The sequence below is a fragment of the Drosophila bipectinata genome, chromosome 2L (genome assembly GCF_030179905.1).
Source record: "Drosophila bipectinata strain 14024-0381.07 chromosome 2L, DbipHiC1v2, whole genome shotgun sequence".
In the NCBI taxonomy this organism is placed as follows: Eukaryota; Metazoa; Arthropoda; class Insecta; order Diptera; family Drosophilidae; genus Drosophila; species Drosophila bipectinata.
In genome coordinates this window covers 8,426,362-8,446,702 of record NC_091736.1, presented here as the reverse complement: position 1 = coordinate 8,446,702, position 20,341 = coordinate 8,426,362, and the positions used below count along the sequence as shown (strand labels likewise).

The window sequence follows — 20,341 nt, the reverse complement described above, 5'->3', positions numbered from 1 at the left end:
TTCGGGGGTTGCAGATTTTCCGCATCACCAGTACGATCAAAGCCAAGTCTGGATATTTAAAAGCTTGTCAAAAACTCTGCAATAAATAAAGCTGAAAGAAGAGGGACAAGGAATGGGGCTTTGCTCTTGAAAGCGATTTCAGGTGACTAGCATTAAACTGAAATGCTTAAGCCTTTGAACGGACGACTTTCGGCACATGTCCTAGGTAATAACTTAAATTATTATAAAGCTTTAAGCTGAAAATCATATATCAAAAATAAATGAATATTTGTGTTTATAGCTGGTATTGCAGTGGTTGTTTGCCTTGTCGTTTGAGGTTCAATTTGTAATAAAACGTCCACAACAAAAACCAACTTTTAAATTAAAGAGACAAGTTTTTCGCTCTGCAAGGAATAAACGAGTGGCCAGGAAATGTCCCCACACACAAAATGATTACCTCAAAAAGATCTCGAGATTTCTTTTCATGACAAACACAATTAAGCCTTTGGTCGATTCCCTTTTCCCACTTTTTCCCCACCGATGTGATTACATAAATCCCAAAGAAAAGTAGTCTTTTTTCCTTCAACGTGAACTCAACCTTTTTTCAATATGGTATGAGCACATGGGAAAGGACCACTGATGACGAACTCAATAATGGTAAAAGCCAAACGAGGATGCCACCAGGTTTTGGGTATTAGGCTAATTGCTGGACGGAATGAAAAGATATCCGCTACCAGATTGGAATCTAAGAGTGGAACCAACTTGTCCTGTCCTGGCAATCGAGAGCCAAGTTTAATCAACGTCCCAAAGCATTTTTTTTCCGCCTCTTGGCTTTTTCCACCTGAAATCTTTAGTTTTTGGATGCTCTTAATAAAAGTATAGTAAGTCCATTGGTTCGGTAGTATTACTCAATTTTTGTTCTGGATCTAATTTGGAGAAAAATTAAAATCTGTTTTTCTAGTAGAATCCAAACTAATGAAAATTTTTAAGCAAAAATAAGCAATAATCCCGTAAGAGAGTTTTCCATCAGCTTCTTCCATTAATCACTTTTAGTGAATAGTTTTTTTTACATGCGCATCTAGATGTTGGCAAATTAATTCAGGATATTCAATAAAAACAAGCACCAAAACATGGCAAACAAAACTCGCCCTCAATGCTCGCTGCTCCATGCAATCAAAGAGTGCATAGATAAATCACCCAGCTAAATCCGCAGGAGGTGGTTAAAGGGGTGGAAAATCGACAAGGGCCCAGGGGCTGGGTGGCTGGGGGGCAGCAGGCTAGCAGGCTAGGGAAGCTCCAAAGGATGCCTGGGTTAAAAAACACGGCCAAAATGTCAATGCAAATTTAATGGCTGACAATTTATATGCATGCCAAGTGACTTTTGGCCAACTACTGAACTTTGTGTGAATGCGAAAGCAGACGGGGAACTGGGGACAGTTTGGAGCAGCATATAAGTGGGCTGGAGGGGGGCATGCGAGGCACAGTAGCTAAGGGGTGGCTAGCGAAAAGTTCCAAAGGTGCCAAGTGGCTGTCAAACTTTTGCCAGCATGCCGGAGAGAGAGAAGGACATTTCGCTAAAATCGAATCGAGTGGAATCGAAATGCGAAATCGAATGGAATTTCAGTTTGTCCTTGTTGCCGCCGCCGCGGCTCATAAATTAAGGAAACGCATTGCTAGTTGCTGTATCCGTTCCCTGACCCTGCCCGCTCGAATGTTAACATTAACGGGTTATTTATGCCGTCGCCAACATTTAAAATGCATTTCCTGTGACCAGGTTCGGCCCCAAGATGCTGCCGGAAGGGCAAGAAAAATAGCCGGAAGCCGAATGGATAAACAGAGTGGGCGGCGAAAATATCTCCAAGACGTGTATTTATAATGCACCTCGAAAACTTTATGGCGACGCTGCGGACGCATAAATTTCAAAAGGCGTCGACGTGACTTAAAGAGTCGAGAAATATGCAACTGGAAAACAAACTTAACAGCCAAATTAAGTGGGTCAATGAAAAACAAAAATTAAGAGATTCTTCCTTAAGCAGATAGTTGAAAAGAAAACATCTTCTCTAACTTTATAATTATACCTTAATTTGAAGTGGAAAATAAGCTGAATATCCAAACCCAAAAAGGTATTAAGCAAAGATTTTGACACTTTAAGAACCAGTACCCTTTTTCAAATCAAGACCAAACTTTTTCCAAAGGCAAACAAGAACAATGATGAGGGTTTTGGGTAGAAACCCTTAAGGTGATGATTTTGCGCAATGAAAATAAATTGTAAAGTGAATAGGGTTAGCCAAGAAAGGTAAAAAATAAATTCCAGATAAATAAGTTAATTACAAAGCCCTTGATAATACACTACACTACTACGAACTGAAAAAAATTATTTAGAGAAATTATTTCGGGAGCCGACTTCCCTAACCCTTTTGTGTTTTCGGGTCAATTTATGGTTAAATCCTTATTAAACCCTTGTTTGCTATCGATGAACCACATACAAGACACTCACAAGTGGACAATAAATTATTAATTAAGCTGAAAATCAGACAAGCAGACGGCAATTTGATTGATAGGACTAGATGAGGGGTCAAGGGTCAAGCTCAAACCGAATCCATCATCCCATCTCGTGGAATTTAGCCCCACAATAGTCAACGCCACCCACTGTACCACTTGGGAATTCTGTTTGTATTTCGTGGCCCGGTCATTTCCAAAGACAACAACAAGCTGGGCGAATGTATTGATTCGGTTTTGCAATGTGCAGCATAACAAAAGCCGCTTGGTTTTGGCCAAAAAGCAAAGCAACACTGGCTAGAAAAAGCCCCAAACCGCAAGAAGTTGGCCAGCTTGAAGGGTTTTTTCTGCCGGGAACAGCGTTATGCACTTAGCGGTAAAGGAAACATTGAAAAACAAATAATCAAAAACCAAATGAAGAACGAAGGCTTGAGGGAATAGAGCATTCATTGGCATAACGAATAAATAATGCCCTCTAGGGCACTAATATTGTAATTTCTATTTTTCTTACACTTCAAATTTCAAATATAATTATAAAATATAAACTAAAGTGTTAATAATTTTTTTTTCTAAAAAAAAAGATAAGATTTAGTTAGTGAATGAATATGAATAGCTTTACCATAAATGTGCTATCTGGCTATGTTTTCAATTGATGGAGTATGCCCCATTTTTCATAAATACCTCTTAATAGACGCAATATACCGAAACGAAATGGAGAACCAAAAAAAAACAGAGTATCCAAGTTGGCAAATCAGTCGCAAGCTGGAAAACTGCAAAACCGTGGATAAAAAGCTCCGGTAGCTTGAGACCCGTCCAGTAGACGGTAATAAGAGGGTGTGGTAGCTGCACTTGAGAAAGAGGGATACTTATGTATATGGAGATACCCAAACACAGAAGGAGAGAAAGCGCACAGGACCAAAGTATCAAAGGCGCAAGCCAGGATAACAAACAGAGCAGTACTATCAGCCATGTGGCTTGCTTGCCAAGTGATAACGCTGTTCCTGGGGCTTTTGGCTGCGGCTTTGAGCCAGCTCCATGCAACTCCGGACAGGGCCATGGCCATAAGCTCCCCGCTGGTTGGCCAGGACTTAGGGGACTTGCAGGCGTATTTCGAAAGGAAGCGAGTACAGGTGAGACTGCTACGGAATTTTCTCTTAAGATGTACAAACTTTTAGGTTCTTGAAAAATATTCTGTTATTACATACTAATTATAATTAGTATGTTCAAAAATATTCATAAAAAGTAATATACAAAAAATGTATTTGGATTATCTAGGAGTCGGATCAGGAAGTGGCTGCATCAAAGCACTCGGAACATTCGGAGGGCGGCGAGGAAGAATCGGGCGAGGAGCACCACAGTGAACACTTCCACAAGCACGGGGGCAAGAGCAAGAAGGGTCACAAGAGCGGCGAGCACTCGGAGAAGGGCGCCAAAGGCCACCACGACAAGGAGGGCAAAAAGGGGGAGCACGCCGAGGAGGAGGGGCACGAGAAGAAGCACAAGCACTCAGAATCCCACCACAAGAAGAAGAAAAAGGGCTCCAAGGGCGAAAAAGGCAGCGAGTTCGAAGACCATGGCTCCTACAAGAAAGGATACTCCATCAAGGGCAAGCATCACGTTCACAAGCTGGACGAAAACAAGAAGGAAAAGAAGTTCTACGATGAGGATCACGTGGAGGGCGGCGAGGAGAAGCACGGCGGGTTCGAGGAGGGAAAGAAGCACAAAAAGGGCAGCAGCTTCAAGAAGGGCGACCACAAGAAGAGTGACCACGAGGAGCACTACGGCAAAAAGGGTCATAGCAAAAAGGGTCACAAGAAGAAGGGCCACAAGGGGCACAAAAAGAAGCACGAGGAGTCCAAGAAGTGGGGCCACAAAAAGGACCACGGCAAGAAGGGTGGCGAGGAGAAAAAAAAGAAATGGCACAAGTCGCAGAAGAAGAGCAGCAAACACGATCATGGACACCACTGACATCTCTGCCTGTTTTCGTACTTTTTAGGCATTAAAAAAAAGACAATTCAGACCCAAAGTTGATCTTTGATTTACACAATATCTTGGTTGGGAGAACCCGGCAATCCTGTGGAGACTTGCTTTATAATTGTTACCTCCAGAACATTCCCAACATAAATGTTTTAGGTGAATACAAGATTACATCTAGTAAGAATGGAGGCATGCACATCCATCAGATTAAAGAAAACACACTTGGTAGGGAAATCCTTGGCCCAGGGTTCAAAGCTCAATTGGCGAGGTTAGCCGGTCCTTGTGACACCCACCTGTACACGAGCAATTTACTAATTTCAAAGCGGTAAGTGAAATATGAATAGGCCAAAGAGAAGCAGGGAGCTGGGTAAAGATGAGCAGACACACCCTGTCGTGTCAAAGGTTAATTACGCATGCTGCAGGTCGTCCTTTCCAAAAGCACAGACACATGTACACCATCACACAGATTTGCACACTTTAGGGACCATATATGCACATGCGTGTATGTTTGTTTACTTAAGCCATTTCCGGTTCGATTTTGGCCAAAATCTCGTCCATTTTCCAGCCTAAGCAAACAAACGGAAACTGGCTTAGTTATGGGGAAGCGCCAGGAGAGGACGCGGGTGCTGGGAGGTCGGGATTGGACAGGGACAACCAGCTCTGTTTGGTTTCATATGCTAATCCTTCAGGCCAGGCTCATAAATCATTTTCTCCCTGCTGCAGAACAGGGCGATGGCCCGAGCAGGGTCTGCTCTCTACGACAATCGAGGTCGGGGGTTAAGCAAAGTTCGTCTGAGCCTAAAAGCCCTTGTCGATTTTCTCGCAAAAAAGCAGCAGAGTTCTGGCAAATATTCAGAGAGTGGTTGCGAATAAATTGTTTATCCAAACGTGATTAAAATTATAGGATTGCCGCCTTTAAAACGGCAAGAGTAAAGATGAAAATTGTATATATGTTCTATTATAGACACCATTTTTCATTTTCCATTCAGATTAATTTTAAGCCCTATAGCTATCAGGTGCCCTGTCCTTTGCCCAATGCAAGCCTCTTTTCCAAATCCTTGGGGATCTCAAGGATCCTGCAATGCAGAAAAACTGCCAAATAGAACGGAATCAGATAAATGAATATTCCAAAGACCTTCATTCCACCTAATGCAAAGGTGAATCGCTAATTGTAAATCATATCTACCAAACGAAAATGAAAAAATAAATGACAAACAAATTTTAATTTTTTTTTAGAAATAGAAGAATGGAAATTTTGTAATACCTTATTTTTTCTGTGCATTTTAGTTTTTCCTATTATTGTTCTTAGAGTACCAGGAGGAACAACAAGCCACAACAACAAATAAGACAGAAGCAGAAACAACAGGAATCCCACATGGCCACTGGGCAAATGCATTAACGAAAGTGGCTGGGAGTGCAAAAGCAACAGGATACCAGGGGGGAACGGGAGGTGAGAAGATGGGCGGGGAGTCAAAGGATGCCCGGGTAGCACTGCCGTGTGGCCTGGTGTATCAGCACTCAGAGATCATAATTCACATAAGTCGGCTAATAATTCAGTTAAGTGAAATGCACAGCACACTAGTTTCACAGTTTTCACTGGGGCCGGGGACGTGGCCGTTGATGAAGTTTGCTGTGGAACGCATAGGAGGTTAAGTACGACGCTTGGGAGTAATTCGTGGGTAAAAAAGATGGCAAGAAGCTCTCCAATTTGGGGTTATGACTTTAGTTTTTAAACTTATTTCGAAGGGTGCTTTCGGTTTGCGCTTGGATTAAGTGAACTATGAATTCCGTATGGTTCTTAAGTTATTGTGTGAACATATTGTAATAAATGTATTCCTTTAGCTTGGAAAGGAGATGCTTACGATCAAGACTCGCGATGGGGCCGATTTCAATTTGCTGATGGAGCTTTTACGCGGACAACATTGACAATTGATTATTCAAATGGAAGTCCGCTACCATTGGCACAAGTTTTACATATTTAGTATTAGCTATTATGTATTTAGGATTACGTTTTCTAACTATAAACTCTGAAAATATGTGCCTAAAACCAAAGCCACAGCAGCAGCTTAGTTGAGCCCGCAGAGAATGAATTATTCCGCTTGAGAATCGGATAAGAATTGGGGAAGATATAACCATCACAGTGGCCCATATAGGGAAAAACCACATTTTCAAGGGATCCCATCAGGAAAAATGGACGAAAAATTTAAAAAATATTTCGTCTCAGGATTTTTATGCAGAATGGTGGAGAATCGATCTAGAAATCATTTAAGGTATTCCGCTTGAGAATCGGATAAGAATTGGGGAAGATATAACCATCACAGTGGCCCATATAGGGAAAACCACATTTTCAAGGGATCCCATCAGGAAAAATGGACGAAAAATCTAAAAAATATTTCGTCTCAGGATTTTGATGCAGAATGGTGGAGAATCGATCTAGAAATAATTTAAGGTATTCCGCATGAGAATCAGATAAGAATTGGGGAAGATATAACCATCACAGTGGCCCATATAGGGAAAAACCACATTTTCAAGGGATCCCATCAGGAAAAATGGACGAAAAATCGAAAAAATATTTCGTCTCAGGATTTTGATGCAGAATGGTGGAGAATCGATCTAGAAATCATTTAAGGTATTCCGCTTGAGAATCGGATAAGAATTGGGGAAGATATAACCATCACAGTGGCCCATATAGGGAAAAACCACATTTTCAAGGGATCCCATCAGGAAAAATGGACGAAAAATCGAAAAAATATTTCGTCTCAGGATTTTGATGCAGAATGGTGGAGAATCGATCTAGAAATCATTTAAGGTATTCCGCATGAGAATCGGATAAGAATTGGGAAAGATATAACCATCACTGTGGCCCATATAGGAAAAAACCACATTTTCAAGGGATCCTATCAGGAAAAATGGACGAAAAATCGAAAAAATATTTCGTCTCGGGATTTTGATGCAGAATGGTGGAGAATCGATCTAGAAATAATTTAAGGTATTCCGCATGAGAATCAGATAAGAATTGGGGAAGATATAACCATCACAGTGGCCCATATAGGGAAAAACCACATTTTCAAGGGATCCCATCAGGAAAAATGGACGAAAAATCGAAAAAAATATTTCGTCTCAGGATTTTGATGCAGAATGGTGGAGAATCGATCTAGAAATCATTTAAGGTATTCCGCTTGAGAATCGGATAAGAATTGGGGAAGATATAACCATCACAGTGGCCCATATAGGGAAAAACCACATTTTCAAGGGATCCCATCAGGAAAAATGGACGAAAAATCGAAAAAATATTTCGTCTCAGGATTTTTATGCAGAATGGTGGAGAATCGATCTAGAAATCATTTAAGGTATTCCGCTTGAGAATCGGATAAGAATTGGGGAAGATATAACCATCACAGTGGCCCATATAGGGAAAACCACATTTTCAAGGGATCCCATCAGGAAAAATGGACGAAAAATCTAAAAAATATTTCGTCTCAGGATTTTTATGCAGAATGGTGGAGAATCGATCTAGAAATCATTTAAGGTATTCCGCATGAGAATCGGATAAGAATTGGGGAAGATATAACCATCACAGTCGCCCATATAGGGAAAAATCACATTTTCAAGGGATCCCATCAGGAAAAATGGACGAAAAATCTAAAAAATATTTCGTCTCAGGATTTTGATGCAGAATGGTGGAGAATCGATCTAGAAATAATTTAAGGTATTCCGCATGAGAATCAGATAAGAATTGGGGAAGATATAACCATCACAGTGGCCCATATAGGGAAAAACCACATTTTCAAGGGATCCCATCAGGAAAAATGGACGAAAAATCGAAAAAATATTTCGTCTCAGGATTTTGATGCAGAATGGTGGAGAATCGATCTAGAAATCATTTAAGGTATTCCGCTTGAGAATCGGATAAGAATTGGGGAAGATATAACCATCACAGTGGCCCATATAGGGAAAAACCACATTTTCAAGGGATCCCATCAGGAAAAATGGACGAAAAATCGAAAAAATATTTCGTCTCAGGATTTTGATGCAGAATGGTGGAGAATCGATCTAGAAATCATTTAAGGTATTCCGCTTGAGAATCGGATAAGAATTGGGGAAGATATAACCATCACAGTGGCCCATATAGGGAAAACCACATTTTCAAGGGATCCCATCAGGAAAAATGGACGAAAAATCTAAAAAATATTTCGTCTCAGGATTTTTATGCAGAATGGTGGAGAATCGATCTAGAAATCATTTAAGGTATTCCGCATGAGAATCGGATAAGAATTGGGGAAGATATAACCATCACAGTCGCCCATATAGGGAAAAACCACATTTTCAAGGGATCCCATCAGGAAAAATGGACGAAAAATCTAAAAAATATTTCGTCTCAGGATTTTGATGCAGAATGGTGGAGAATCGATCTAGAAATAATTTAAGGTATTCCGCATGAGAATCAGATAAGAATTGGGGAAGATATAACCATCACAGTGGCCCATATAGGGAAAAACCACATTTTCAAGGGATCCCATCAGGAAAAATGGACGAAAAATCGAAAAAATATTTCGTCTCAGGATTTTGATGCAGAATGGTGGAGAATCGATCTAGAAATCATTTAAGGTATTCCGCTTGAGAATCGGATAAGAATTGGGGAAGATATAACCATCACAGTGGCCCATATAGGGAAAAACCACATTTTCAAGGGATCCCATCAGGAAAAATGGACGAAAAATCGAAAAAATATTTCGTCTCAGGATTTTGATGCAGAATGGTGGAGAATCGATCTAGAAATCATTTAAGGTATTCCGCATGAGAATCGGATAAGAATTGGGAAAGATATAACCATCACTGTGGCCCATATAGGAAAAAACCACATTTTCAAGGGATCCTATCAGGAAAAATGGACGAAAAATCGAAAAAATATTTCGTCTCGGGATTTTGATGCAGAATGGTGGAGAATCGATCTAGAAATAATTTAAGGTATTCCGCTTGAGAATCGGATAAGAATTGGGGAAGATATAACCATCACAGTGGCCCATATAGGGAAAACCACATTTTCAAGGGATCCCATCAGGAAAAATGGACGAAAAATCGAAAAAATATTTCGTCTCAGGATTTTGATGCAGAATGGTGGAGAATCGATCTAGAAATCATTTAAGGTATTCCGCATGAGAATCGGATAAGAATTGGGGAAGATATAACCATCACAGTCGCCCATATAGGGAAAAATCACATTTTCAAGGGATCCCATCAGGAAAAATGGACGAAAAATCTAAAAAATATTTCGTCTCAGGATTTTGATGCAGAATGGTGGAGAATCGATCTAGAAATAATTTAAGGTATTCCGCATGAGAATCAGATAAGAATTGGGGAAGATATAACCATCACAGTGGCCCATATAGGGAAAAACCACATTTTCAAGGGATCCCATCAGGAAAAATGGACGAAAAATCGAAAAAATATTTCGTCTCAGGATTTTGATGCAGAATGGTGGAGAATCGATCTAGAAATCATTTAAGGTATTCCGCTTGAGAATCGGATAAGAATTGGGGAAGATATAACCATCACAGTGGCCCATATAGGGAAAAACCACATTTTCAAGGGATCCCATCAGGAAAAATGGACGAAAAATCGAAAAAATATTTCGTCTCAGGATTTTGATGCAGAATGGTGGAGAATCGATCTAGAAATCATTTAAGGTATTCCGCTTGAGAATCGGATAAGAATTGGGGAAGATATAACCATCACAGTGGCCCATATAGGGAAAACCACATTTTCAAGGGATCCCATCAGGAAAAATGGACGAAAAATCTAAAAAATATTTCGTCTCAGGATTTTTATGCAGAATGGTGGAGAATCGATCTAGAAATCATTTAAGGTATTCCGCATGAGAATCGGATAAGAATTGGGGAAGATATAACCATCACAGTCGCCCATATAGGGAAAAACCACATTTTCAAGGGATCCCATCAGGAAAAATGGACGAAAAATCTAAAAAATATTTCGTCTCAGGATTTTGATGCAGAATGGTGGAGAATCGATCTAGAAATAATTTAAGGTATTCCGCATGAGAATCAGATAAGAATTGGGGAAGATATAACCATCACAGTGGCCCATATAGGGAAAAACCACATTTTCAAGGGATCCCATCAGGAAAAATGGACGAAAAATCGAAAAAATATTTCGTCTCAGGATTTTGATGCAGAATGGTGGAGAATCGATCTAGAAATCATTTAAGGTATTCCGCTTGAGAATCGGATAAGAATTGGGGAAGATATAACCATCACAGTGGCCCATATAGGGAAAAACCACATTTTCAAGGGATCCCATCAGGAAAAATGGACGAAAAATCGAAAAAATATTTCGTCTCAGGATTTTGATGCAGAATGGTGGAGAATCGATCTAGAAATCATTTAAGGTATTCCGCATGAGAATCGGATAAGAATTGGGAAAGATATAACCATCACTGTGGCCCATATAGGAAAAAACCACATTTTCAAGGGATCCTATCAGGAAAAATGGACGAAAAATCGAAAAAATATTTCGTCTCGGGATTTTGATGCAGAATGGTGGAGAATCGATCTAGAAATAATTTAAGGTATTCCGCATGAGAATCAGATAAGAATTGGGGAAGATATAACCATCACAGTGGCCCATATAGGGAAAAACCACATTTTCAAGGGATCCCATCAGGAAAAATGGACGAAAAATCGAAAAAATATTTCGTCTCAGGATTTTGATGCAGAATGGTGGAGAATCGATCTAGAAATCATTTAAGGTATTCCGCTTGAGAATCGGATAAGAATTGGGGAAGATATAACCATCACAGTGGCCCATATAGGGAAAAACCACATTTTCAAGGGATCCCATCAGGAAAAATGGACGAAAAATCGAAAAAATATTTCGTCTCAGGATTTTGATGCAGAATGGTGGAGAATCGATCTAGAAATCATTTAAGGTATTCCGCATGAGAATCGGATAAGAATTGGGAAAGATATAACCATCACTGTGGCCCATATAGGAAAAAACCACATTTTCAAGGGATCCTATCAGGAAAAATGGACGAAAAATCTAAAAAATATTTCGTCTCAGGATTTTGATGCAGAATGGTGGAGAATCGATCTAGAAATAATTTAAGGTATTCCGCATGAGAATCAGATAAGAATTGGGGAAGATATAACCATCACAGTGGCCCATATAGGGAAAAACCACATTTTCAAGGGATCCCATCAGGAAAAATGGACGAAAAATCGAAAAAATATTTCGTCTCAGGATTTTGATGCAGAATGGTGGAGAATCGATCTAGAAATCATTTAAGGTATTCCGCTTGAGAATCGGATAAGAATTGGGGAAGATATAACCATCACAGTGGCCCATATAGGGAAAAACCACATTTTCAAGGGATCCCATCAGAAAAAATGAACGAAAAATCTAAATAATATTTCGTCTCAGGATTTTGATGCAGAATGGTGGAGAATCGATCTAGAAATCATTTAAGGTACTCCGCTTGAGAATCGGATAAGAATTGGGAAAGATATAACCATCACTGTGGCCCATATAGGAAAAAACCACATTTTCAAGGGATCCTATCAGGAAAAATGGACGAAAAATCGAAAAAATATTTCGTCTCGGGATTTTGATGCAGAATGGTGGAGAATCGATCTAGAAATCATTTGAGGTACTCCGCTTGAGAATCGGTTTAGGATTGGGGAAGATATAACCATCACAGTGGCCCATATAGGTAAAAATGGACGAAAAGTCTAAAAAATATTTTGTCACAGGATTTTGATGCAGAATGGTGGAGAATCGATCTAGAAATCATTTAAGGTATTCCGGTTGAGAATCGGATAAGAAGCACTATTTATTCATACATTATATACAAATTTATTAAAGGATAAAGAACCACTTTCAAATCTCTTAGCTTTATTCATTAATTTTCAGTTTCTTACATGTTTTAATAACAATGGAATATTTAAAGTAAAATTTGATTAAAATTGTAAAATTTTACCTTCATATTTTTCTTTTGAAGATTTCCAAACAGTGAAGATGTTCTTGTTGATTTTTGTTGACTGTTTTCCGGGTGTGAATAGCAATGCCAATTCCGTTTACTAACAAGATTTTTTTTTAATTCGGGAAATAACAAAGTGTGTACTAATTTGACATGAGAAATGGTCTAAAATTATCTATCCAACAAGGTTTTAGTGGAGGCAGCTCTGGGCAGCTGGCAAATACGCCGGAATGCGCTCGGAAGCATCAATTAATGTGTCAATGATTAGTCACGGCGACCTAAGGGACAGAGGATACCCGATGAAACCGCGACCATGGCGCAAGTCGAAATGTTGCACTCGACGGCTGAGTGTCGCCAACATCAGCGCCTAATGCAACTGCAGTTTAATGGGCAGGAAGTGGCTGAGAGAGGGGATGGTAATGGGTCACAGCAGTAGTGGGCGCGGCAGCTGCAGGTCATATAGATGTGAAGGACATATACAGGTACACTGCAAATTCAGGCTTTTAACGTAGAGAAGTGTTATGATTTTTTTTGTTCTCGAATGGTTTCTTTGTCATTGAATATCAATATGTAGAAGGTGCGACCATGCATCTGTTGCAGCTAGAATTATGATACTCTCAACTTTTTCCAGTGCACATGGCCACCCAAACGGCTAGCTCACACACATGGATGGCCTTTGCAGTCAATTTATTGTGACCAATATAACCCCGGACTGACTCGTCGGGTAGCTAGAAGCTACTACCGAAGCGGACGGTGGGCGGAAAATGGTTGGGGCAGAACTCACTGGGTGCATGTAAATTGAAAATTATGGCAATGCGCAACAAGATTAGCCAGTGGAGGTTTGGGTGGTGCTGGCGTCTCCCAGCTCCCAACCTTCGACCAGACATCCTCTAGCCCCAAATGAATTTATTGAGATAGAGAAAGATATTGGAGCCAGAATGGTGGGGGTAGGCGAATTGCACAAACATAAATTAAATGAATGCCCATGGCAACTAAATGAAGTTATGACTTAATGTACACAGTTACACTTGCTCGAAAGCCAAAAAATCAAAAATATTCTTAGAAATAATTAAGTTAAATTACAAACAAGGAGCGTAGCTGTATTTCAATTTTCTTATAATGCTGTGAAAAATAAAACTACAACACCATCACAATTTATGTTTAAATGGACAAGTTACATCGAATTAACAAATTTAAAGTAAGTTCCTATTTTTCCTAATTCCTGTGTTAAACATTAACTTTTTGGAACTTTATACAGATTTTTTAACTTTAATTTTAATTATACTTTTGACTCCTATTTTCTTTTAAACTTTCTAGTCTCATCATCATTTATATGAATTCTACATCACCTACATATTGATAATCAGTTTTGTATATAGTTCTTTTCTGAAAATAAACAGACAACCCCAAAACAAAATACACACACATTAAAATATCACATACCTATGTATCTTAGCTTCAATGTGACAAATTCATTCTACTCTGCAGCTCATCTGCAGTTGAACCCACTCAAGCACTTTTTCTGCGCAATTTTGACACAAAATCCGAAACACACACACCCACATCTGCATTCTGGGGGAAATACCTGATTTCCCATTTCCAATTTCCCATTTTCCACAGAGTTGCAGACAACTTTTGATGCTGCATTCGCTGGCTGCCTTATTATGCAAATGTCCCAACTGCTGAAGAGCCTCGAGATGCGCTCTCGCCTGCCAACGTCATCGATTTATAAGTTATGCAAAAAGCGAGATCCAGCAGCCCACCCCCTCGTCCTGCCCAGCAAACCATCCTTATTTTTCGCATCAGAACCTTCGACAATCGCAGGACGTCCCTTTGACTGTTTGACTTTGTAAGCATGGGTTTACTGTTGTAGTTGCCACTTCTGCAGACTGCAATCCAAAAATTTCTTAAAATCGGGTTTAGCTATGCACGGAGAAAACAAAAAATAAACTTTAATAACAGTTCATCCTTTTACATTCAAGATGGTTTATACATTTAATACGTACAAAATGGCATTTAAAAAAAAGTTTTTAAAATAAGAATTTTTAATTAAGAAAATTACTACAAAAGTAAGAAAATATGATTCCAATAGTTATATATAATTTTATATTTAAAGTAAAAGAATTCGATTAAACTTGGGAGATCCGGCTGGAATTTAAAAACATTGATTGGTACCGGATAATACCGAATTGGGCAAAAACGTAATGGTATCGAGAAGGAGTGGAGCAAACAAAAAACTATAAGCTGTTGGTAAATACAACCTTTTTACAATACGAATTTTAATCAATTTTTTTTCCTCACACAGCCCCACTCAGTATCGTTCGTTATGGGGGAAAGTAAGAAAAAAAAACGAAGAACAAAGCAAAAAGTATTTGTGGCTCTCCGGTCACAGCCGTATCGATTGATGTAGACAAAGCTTATGGGACGACTCTCGTACCAAACAATTAACGTGAATTGATTAATTAAAAATTACTGTTCAGTGCATTTAAAAGGCAACCTAATAGCTTGCATAATTAATTAATTGGAATTTTTATTTGGGTCATTTAACGTTGTGCACTTTTCATGAGAATATATGTACGTATGTATTAAGTATTATGCTTTTGTAACTGACACGTATAAGAACCTTCAAACTGATTAAAATAATTTAAAAAATAAATATTTTATATATTTAATATAACATTTGTTTGGGTATAAATTAAATAAACAATTAAAAATGTTTAATCTAACAAAAGAACTGTGTTCATCAATATATATATTTAAAAAAATCCAATAGTTTGATTTTAACATACAGTGATGTAAGAACGGATGCTTTCCACAAATTTTAGATCAACCCACGAAGGGAGAGAACAAGGTTTCTGTGTTTCTCGCTGACATTAATTTTGTTAAACTTTAAACGAAAGCTCCGCTTTTAAGCAACAATTTAAAAAAGCTCTGTCACATTTCTCTCTTTTGATCGTGGGGAATTTGATCAAGCTTTAGTGATGTGAACTAATATTCCCAAGGTTCCAACATTCCCGAACCGGGTATCGGATAACCTAAGACAGATAAGATTGTCTGGTAGAGGGAAAAAATAGTGCTCAGATAGTATCTGACAGATACCCGGATAAAGAGCTAACGGATATGATCGTGGTGTATATAAAAAAAAGAACTCAACATAAAGAGTAATTTCAAATACAGATGGCGCTTTTAACCGAATTAAAATTTTCTGCATTTTTATTTTTTATTTTTATTTTATTATTATATTGTAATACTCAGTAAGGATTTTCCAAAAATCAAAATTTTTAATTTAGTTCATTCTATTATACGTATGTATGTATGTACATGTACTTTCATTTCCTAAAATCGGTTATCTCGATTTCTTAAAAACGGATACTCTGATAGGTCTGAAATTTTTACACAATCTTTTTGGATATATTTTCCAGATAATGAACATAGGAATTTGTTTTCCAAAATAAATTCCTTTTTTTCGGCACTATTATACAAACATTTTATCAAAAAAACGAAATTTTGATTCCAAGGTTAAGCTATTTCGTCAAAAATGGAAATTTATATGTTTCAAGACAAAAAAAGTCCTTCTTAACTCGAAACCTTCTACATTTCAAGGGTCTCAAATTACAAAAAAAAAATGATAACCAAACAGAATATATTACCATTAAGCACTGCTAATGCTTTAATCTAAAATATTACCTACATAACTAAATAATATGATGGATTAAAACTCCACTTTTAACTTTTTTTCGATTAATCGGCCTACAGGCGAAAAGAATGAATCGATCTTGTTGAAGAATTGAACCCACCTCTAGTATCAACCAGAGCTGGCAACACTGATCGGGATCATTATCAAACCAACAGTCGCGCTTACCATTACCACCTCAGCACCTACTTTATATTTTAGTTACTTTCGAGCAGTGCCAGGGTGAGTACCATATAAAAAATAAAAAGACAAGAAAACGGTCAGTCGGGCAAAGCAAATACATGTGTGTTAGATAATAAATGCATAAAAACGCTGTAAAATAACCGAAAAAATCTACAATTTTTAAGAAACATGATGAAAACAAAAAGTGCTTTTAGAGTGGTGAACATTTTTCTTATGGAGAATATTTTGTCTTGTCAGCTGACCCCTCCCTCTCCCTCGCGTGTTAGCTCCGTCCTGCTCGCACTCCAGGTCTTGTGATCGTCGCAGCTCTTCTGCTCCCCAAAAAGTTGCAGGGAGTACCGATATTTATAATCTCCCCATGCGAAAAATCCAATATGGAGGACAGTGCCAATTACATGGTGTGCAAAATGTGTGGCGGGCTGGTGTGCAGCCCGGAGTTCCAACATTTTCGCTTACCCCCTTTTTTTTCCACTTGTCAGCTGACAGTGGTCTTGTGATCAACGTCAAAATTCGAATTCGAATGGAGAGTGGGAGAGCGGATAGAAGAGAATACCACTCAAATGAGCGTAACTCTCCCACAATTTCTTGTTTTTTTTTCGTTTTGATAAAGTATATCCCGAATATTTCTGATTTATTAATGGAACATGCACTTTAATATCTTTTCTCGATTCGATAATCGATCCATGGGAGCTACCAATATTTTATTTATTTAAGAATTAGTTAAATGAATTAGTTTTCGAACTTGCGCAAAGCTCTGTCACGTGAACTGAAAGCTCTGCTTTTTAAAGTTTCTCCCAGCGAATTAAATAGTGGGAGTTGATATGAGAAAATAAAACAGAAATCAGATAGAAATGAGCGCCCAGCAGTAGATCACAGGTATAACCTTAAACCAGAACAGGTAAATGCCGAAAAATCCCTACAAATGTTACGGCCGAATAGAGGAGCGATAGAGCTGGGGTCTGTGCACCTGTCCTACTCTCGCGTGTCGTCAGCTGACAGAGGCCCAACCAGAAATTAGTGATAAGAAATTTTTCACCTTTATCGTTTTCCACTAGATTTCCCATTTTATAACCTTTTTTTTTGTCTTTTCTTCAAGTTGTAGAACCAGAACAAAGCAAGATGTCCAACCTCAAGCGTTTCGATGATGAGGAGCGTGAGTCCAAATATGGACGCGTTTTCGCTGTCTCTGGTCCTGGTAAGTAAACTAATTTTCCGAATTTAACAACAATCTGAAAAATATATAGTGCAAATCATAAATTAATAAATGGATCAATGATAAGCAGATTTATATCGGGAGTCTGATAGTTTGGAAGCAAAACAAGATGTAACCAATTTGTACTTTCAATCTTCCAGTCGTTACTGCCGAGGCCATGTCTGGGTCTGCTATGTACGAGTTGGTGCGTGTGGGATACTACGAGCTGGTGGGTGAGATCATCCGTCTGGAGGGTGACATGGCCACCATTCAGGTGTACGAGGAAACCTCCGGTGTAACTGTCGGCGATCCCGTCCTGCGAACTGGCAAGCCCCTCTCCGTAGAGCTTGGACCCGGTATCATGGGCAGCATCTTTGACGGTATCCAGCGTCCCCTGAAGGACATCAACGAGCTCACCAGCTCCATCTACATTCCCAAGGGTGTGAACGTGCCTAGCTTGTCGCGAGTGGCCAGCTGGGAGTTCAACCCCCTGAACGTTAAAGTCGGCTCCCACATCACCGGAGGTGACCTCTACGGTCTGGTCCACGAGAACACCCTGGTGAAGCACAAGATGATCGTGAACCCCCGTGCCAAGGGAACAGTCCGCTACATCGCCCCCTCAGGAAACTACAAGGTCGACGATGTAGTCCTCGAGACCGAGTTCGACGGCGAGATCACCAAGCACACCATGTTGCAGGTGTGGCCCGTGCGTCAGCCCCGTCCCGTTACCGAGAAGCTGCCCGCTAACCACCCTCTGCTCACCGGACAGCGCGTCCTCGACTCGCTGTTCCCCTGCGTCCAGGGCGGTACCACCGCCATTCCCGGAGCTTTCGGTTGCGGAAAGACTGTGATCTCGCAGGTGAGATGGTGTTTTTTTTGGTCGGAATCGGTTTTACATTCATCTTTTTAAAAGTTAAATATTACGAAACATCTTTTTCACACTTCCCAAACATTTTTTCCGTCCTAAAACGTATGCCTATACCTAATATAAGTTACTAGTTTGTATTAACGTTTTTTCATGTTTTTATGTTTATTTTCTAGGCCCTCTCCAAGTACTCCAACTCCGATGTGATCATCTACGTCGGTTGCGGTGAGCGTGGTAACGAGATGTCTGAGGTACTGCGTGACTTCCCTGAGCTGTCCGTGGAGATCGATGGTGTCACCGAGTCCATCATGAAGCGTACCGCCCTGGTGGCCAACACCTCCAACATGCCTGTGGCTGCTCGTGAAGCCTCCATCTACACCGGTATCACCCTGTCTGAGTACTTCCGTGACATGGGTTACAACGTGTCCATGATGGCTGATTCTACTTCTCGATGGGCTGAGGCTCTTCGTGAAATCTCGGGTCGTCTGGCTGAGATGCCTGCCGATTCCGGTTACCCAGCTTACCTGGGCGCCCGTCTCGCCTCCTTCTACGAGCGTGCTGGTCGCGTCAAGTGTTTGGGTAACCCTGAGCGCGAGGGATCCGTGTCCATTGTCGGAGCTGTGTCACCTCCTGGTGGTGATTTCTCTGATCCCGTCACCTCTGCCACCCTGGGTATTGTCCAGGTGTTCTGGGGTCTCGACAAGAAGCTGGCCCAGCGCAAGCACTTCCCATCGATCAACTGGCTGATTTCCTACTCCAAGTACATGCGTGCTCTGGATGACTTCTATGACAAGAACTTCCCCGAGTTTGTGCCCCTGCGTACCAAGGTCAAGGAGATCCTGCAGGAGGAAGAGGACTTGTCCGAAATCGTGCAGCTGGTCGGCAAGGCCTCGCTGGCTGAAACCGATAAGATCACCCTCGAGGTGGCCAAGCTCCTGAAGGACGATTTCCTGCAGCAGAACTCGTACTCCTCGTACGATCGTTTCTGCCCCTTCTACAAGACCGTGGGTATGCTAAAGAACATCATCGATTTCTACGACCTGGCCCGCCACTCCGTGGAGTCGACAGCTCAGTCCGAGAACAAGATCACCTGGAACGTTATCCGTGAGGCCATGGGCAATATCATGTACCAGCTTTCGTCCATGAAGTTCAAGGTGCGTCTCCAAACAAATAGCTCTTATGTATTAAATTATTAAATTATTTTTCTCAATGATTGCAGGACCCCGTGAAGGATGGTGAGGCCAAGATCAAGGCCGACTTCGAGCAACTGCACGAGGACCTGCAGCAGGCCTTCAGGAACCTGGAGGACTAGAGACCGCAATGGCCCTACTTTTACACTCTAATCTTATATTTGTTATATAGTTAACTTTTAAAAATGAAATCAGTCAAAAACCATCTAAGAAAATACCAATCAAAATTGCGAAGAACCAACACCAACGATTCCGTGCTGCATTCGAAGAAAACCCCAAATTTCAACAAATTCCAAAACTCTTTGGAGCCTCTGAGAGATGTAAACATTCCGGCCTGCGGTTGATACTTCTTTTAACCAGACCCTTCCGCCCGCCCACAAAGGGCCCTCAAGGCTACAGCAACTACAACGTCCTTCTATGTACTTCCATTTACAAAAGCAACAACAAAAGACACAGAACATTCGTGATTAAAAGTACACGGACCCGGACCCGGACACGCACACAAACACACACACACGCATATACATAAAAGACACAAATACAAATGCATGCATAAATAGTATTATTGTTTAATGAATGGAAATTCTTGTTTATTTGTGAAAAGTCATGTTTTCTCCTGTTTGTTTGTTAAATTTATGTAAATATTAAAAGTATGAAATATTAAATGTACGAATAAAGTGCAACAACAAATACATTTAATGTAAAGAAAGTGCCTTTACTCTGGTTCCGATTACGTGGCAACTGTTTTTAATATTAAGGTGGATTA

General features: G+C 40.0%; 2 protein-coding genes and 1 long non-coding RNA gene across 5 annotated transcripts; all 3 read left to right on the top strand.

Moving 5' to 3' along the window:
- The first annotated feature begins 3,446 nt into the window (after window positions 1-3,446).
- On the top strand, window positions 3,447-4,446 carry LOC108133292 (cylicin-2). The gene is made up of 2 exons (XM_017253144.2): window positions 3,447-3,608; window positions 3,754-4,446. The coding sequence occupies exons 1-2, from the start codon at window positions 3,447-3,449 to the stop codon at window positions 4,444-4,446; spliced, it is 855 nt and encodes a 284-aa protein (XP_017108633.2).
- Window positions 4,447-4,487: 41 nt separating this feature from the next.
- LOC138925853 (uncharacterized) lies at window positions 4,488-15,022 on the top strand. Of its 2 annotated transcripts, none has more exons than XR_011442092.1 (4): window positions 4,488-4,780; window positions 14,072-14,300; window positions 14,568-14,701; window positions 14,757-15,022. It is a non-coding gene; the product is annotated as an uncharacterized lncRNA (long non-coding RNA). The 2 variants fall into 2 exon arrangements; XR_011442093.1 differs by lacking the exon at window positions 4,488-4,780 and adding an exon at window positions 12,614-12,933.
- Window positions 15,023-16,214: 1,192 nt separating this feature from the next.
- On the top strand, window positions 16,215-20,284 carry LOC108133414 (V-type proton ATPase catalytic subunit A). 2 transcript variants are annotated; one of them, XM_017253334.3, is made up of 5 exons: window positions 16,215-16,367; window positions 17,425-17,523; window positions 17,682-18,379; window positions 18,562-19,539; window positions 19,605-20,284. In XM_017253334.3, exons 2-5 carry the CDS (start codon window positions 17,448-17,450, stop codon window positions 19,695-19,697), a joined length of 1,845 nt encoding a protein of 614 aa, XP_017108823.1. In that variant the 5' UTR covers window positions 16,215-16,367; window positions 17,425-17,447; the 3' UTR covers window positions 19,698-20,284. The 2 variants fall into 2 exon arrangements, with proteins under 2 accessions (XP_017108823.1, XP_017108824.1); XM_017253335.3 differs by having other exon boundaries at window positions 16,280-16,367; window positions 17,431-17,523.
- The last annotated feature ends 57 nt before the right edge of the window (window positions 20,285-20,341 follow it).

What these genes read in the sequence shown, in the direction of transcription:
- LOC108133292 (XM_017253144.2), top strand. Translation starts at nt 3,447, where the DNA reads ATGTGGCTTGCTTGCCAAGTGATAACGCTGTTCCTGGGGCTTTTGGCT. An exon ending in TCGAAAGGAAGCGAGTACAG is followed by an intron (nt 3,609 to 3,753) that starts GTGAGACTGCTA and finishes TGGATTATCTAG; the next exon opens with GAGTCGGATCAGGAAGTGGC.
- LOC108133414 (XM_017253334.3), top strand. Translation starts at nt 17,448, where the DNA reads ATGTCCAACCTCAAGCGTTTCGATGATGAGGAGCGTGAGTCCAAATAT. An exon ending in GAAAGACTGTGATCTCGCAG is followed by an intron (nt 18,380 to 18,561) that starts GTGAGATGGTGT and finishes TTTATTTTCTAG; the next exon opens with GCCCTCTCCAAGTACTCCAA. An exon ending in TTTCGTCCATGAAGTTCAAG is followed by an intron (nt 19,540 to 19,604) that starts GTGCGTCTCCAA and finishes CAATGATTGCAG; the next exon opens with GACCCCGTGAAGGATGGTGA.